This window comes from Denticeps clupeoides, chromosome 8 (assembly GCF_900700375.1).
Source record: "Denticeps clupeoides chromosome 8, fDenClu1.1, whole genome shotgun sequence".
Taxonomy (NCBI): Eukaryota; Metazoa; Chordata; class Actinopteri; order Clupeiformes; family Denticipitidae; genus Denticeps; species Denticeps clupeoides.
In genome coordinates, this window is record NC_041714.1 from 8,418,062 (window position 1) to 8,421,083 (window position 3,022).

General features: G+C 55.3%; 1 protein-coding gene across 2 annotated transcripts; it reads left to right on the forward strand.

The window, feature by feature from the left end:
- The first annotated feature begins 258 nt into the window (after positions 1–258).
- Positions 259–2,996, forward strand: cyp1b1 (cytochrome P450, family 1, subfamily B, polypeptide 1). 2 transcript variants are annotated; one of them, XM_028988903.1, is made up of 3 exons: positions 259–358; positions 440–1,430; positions 1,663–2,996. In XM_028988903.1, the coding sequence occupies exons 2-3, from the start codon at positions 445–447 to the stop codon at positions 2,252–2,254; spliced, it is 1,578 nt and encodes a 525-aa protein (XP_028844736.1). In that variant the 5' UTR covers positions 259–358; positions 440–444; the 3' UTR covers positions 2,255–2,996. The 2 variants fall into 2 exon arrangements, with proteins under 2 accessions (XP_028844736.1, XP_028844737.1); XM_028988904.1 differs by lacking the exon at positions 259–358 and having other exon boundaries at positions 411–1,430.
- The last annotated feature ends 26 nt before the right edge of the window (positions 2,997–3,022 follow it).

Below are 3,022 nucleotides of genomic sequence, written 5' to 3' on the forward strand. Positions count from 1 at the left end.
ATAAATAAAAATGGTTCCAATCGTAAGAATAATAGTTGCTGCTGATAAAGTTCCTCTCTCCACGAATGCATATATTGCATCACTAACAGACGATCCTAAAAACGATACGTCATTTAGGGAATTTTGTCCCGCATCTCGGCCTGGCGGCTTTAAGTGGACTTTCGGTGCAGCGGGTTCGGTATTTATGCTGCAGCCGGAGGGAGAGGGAGGGAGAGAGAGTGGGGGGAGAGGGAGACTTTATAAAAGTCCGCGTCACCGGGACAGAAACCACTTCGCACGACACGAGTCGCGGATCGTCGTTTTTTTTTTATTATTATTTTTTTTTACCGGAGAACCGCGGAATAAAACACGGAGCCAGGTACGTGACGCGTTTATTACTGTTGACCAGAGTGAGATATGATGATGATTGATGATGATGATTGATGATGATGGTCTCTAGGCGCCATGCTCGCCCTGGAGGACCTCGCCGGCGTCTCCGTCAGAAGCTCCCTGCTGCTGTCCCTCTCCGTCCTGCTGCTGCTGCTGCACCTCTGGCTGCAGGCGCAGCGCCGGCCGCCGGGTCCCTTCCCCTGGCCCGTGGTGGGCAACGCGCCGCAGATGGGCGCCGCGCCGCACCGCTACTTCTCCCGCCTGGCGCGCCGCTACGGCGACGTGTTCCAGATCCGCCTGGGCAGCCGCGCCGTCGTGGTGCTCAACGGCGACGCCATCCGACGCGCGCTGGTGCAGAAGGGCGCCGACTTCGCCGGGCGGCCCGACTTCACCTCCTTCCGCGTCGTCTCGGACGGCCGCAGCATGGCCTTCGGCGACTACGGGCCGCGCTGGAAGCTGCACCGCCGCGTGGCGCACGCCGCCGTGCGCGCGCTCTCCGCCGGCGACGCGCGCGCCCGCGCGTCCTTCGAGCGCCACGTGCTGAGCGAGGTGACGCTGCTGCTGCGCCGCTTCCTGCGCAGGACGGCGGAGGAGACGTTCTTCCAGCCGCACGCCGACTGCCTGGTGTCCACCGCCAACATCATGAGCGCCCTGTGCTTCGGAAGCCGCTACTCGCACGACGACCGCGAGTTCCGCCAGGTGGTCGGGCGCAACGCCGACTTCACCCGGACGGTGGGCGCGGGCAGCATCGTGGACGTGATGCCGTGGCTGCAGTACTTCCCCAACCCCATCCAGACGCTGTACCGCCAGTTCACGGAGCTCAACCGCGAGTTCAGCGGCTTCGTGCGGGGGAAGGTGGCCGAGCACCGGCGCAGCGCCGCCGCCGGCGTGACGCGCGACATGACGGACGCGCTGATCTTCGCGCTGGACAAGGGCCTGGGCGGCGCGGCGGGGGCCTTCCTGGGCGGGGAGTACGTGTCGCCCACCATCAGCGACATCTTCGGGGCCAGCCAGGACACCCTGTCCACCGCGCTGCACTGGATCGTCCTGATCCTGGTCAGGTGGGCGACATTACTAACATTCCCATCACGTGTTCAAACAACTTTCTTTCTGTGTGAAATGATCTGTGGTTCTGATGACGCATAATCGAAAGATGTACCGAGCTTAAGTGGTTAGAACATCCGGACCGGTTCCTCGTGGCCGGAGAACAAGTGTGACACCAGTGTGACCGGTCCCAGCTCAGCGGAGCTATTGAGGGGTTTCGACCGATGAATGGAATCAATATTTCCACAGGTACCCCGAGGTCCAGACGCAGCTGCGCGTGGAGGTGGACAAGGTTGTGGCCCGGAGTCGCTTGCCCACCATCGAGGACCAGGCCCGGCTGCCGTACGTCATGGCCTTCATCTACGAGGTCATGCGCTTCACCAGCTTCGTTCCCATCACCATCCCCCACAGCACCACCAGCGACACTTCCATTGACGGCTACCACATCCCCAAAAACACGGTGGTCTTCATCAACCAGTGGTCCAACAACCACAACCCGGCCAAATGGGACCGACCCGAGGTCTTCAACCCGCTGCGCTTCATGAGCCAGGATGACGTCCTGGACAAGGACCTGGCCAGCAACGTCCTGATCTTCTCGGTGGGCAAGCGGCGATGCATTGGGGAGGATCTCTCCAAGATCCAGCTCTTCCTGTTCACCTCACTGCTGGTGCACCAGTGCACGTTCACGGCCGACCCGTCCCAGCCGCTCAGGCTGGACTACGAGTACGGGCTGACGCTGAAGCCCAACCCGTACCGCATCGCCGTCACGCTGCGCGACAGCATGGACCTTCTGAAGGAGGCGGTGGAGCCGCAGCCTCGTGGAGATGGAGCTCAGAGCTGAACCGAGTGGGCACCACAAAACGAAACTCAAAACACATTTCCACGAAAATGAAGGCAACACGGAACCTTGCTGTATACGGGAGAACTTCGCCGTGGGCCACCGAGGCCGAGCTACTGTACAAAAAGACTTACTTAGGGCTCCAACTCTCAGGGAAATATATATCACTTCCTGTTGGACCACAGCGGGCCTTCAGCAGCCTGCAGGAGTGCTGGGTACGTTCTAGTTTCTTTAGAAAACCAGACTGAAGCTTTTTAAAAAAAGATATAATGATAATAATATTCCTGTTTACTAAAACTCTGAACTGAACTTTTAGAGCATTCACTTGCCCGGTAGCTTATTCACAGTTTCGTATTTATACCTATTTATTACTAGAGAGAACATAGTCAGTCAAATTAACACCTCTTTACGCATAAAAAAGGGGAATCTCAGGGTTTGTTCACTTTTTCTTCTGCACACTGCTGTAAAATCCACTGAATTGCAATAGATTATAATCTATATTAGATCAATATTTGTGTATCTGATTACTTAATGCAATCAGTTTCCATTAATTCTAAATTATGGTAATGTGAAAGTACCGCATATGATTTTTTTTTAAATTGCTTTCTTTAGAAACTGCACTGTATGCGACTATCTTCTAACCAAGTCAGAAGAATATCATTTTCTGCTTACTAATTACATACTAACCTGCTGATCTTGGCTCAGAATGGGCAACAGATTTTATTATAATTTTATATTGTTTGAAAATGGAATAAAACCCAATAAACATTT

Excerpts from the sequence above, each read along its gene's own strand:
- cyp1b1 (XM_028988903.1), top strand. The coding sequence starts at position 445 with ATGCTCGCCCTGGAGGACCTCGCCGGCGTCTCCGTCAGAAGCTCCCTG. Across the intron at positions 1,431-1,662 it reads ATCGTCCTGATCCTGGTCAG|GTACCCCGAGGTCCAGACGC; the intron begins GTGGGCGACATT and ends ATATTTCCACAG.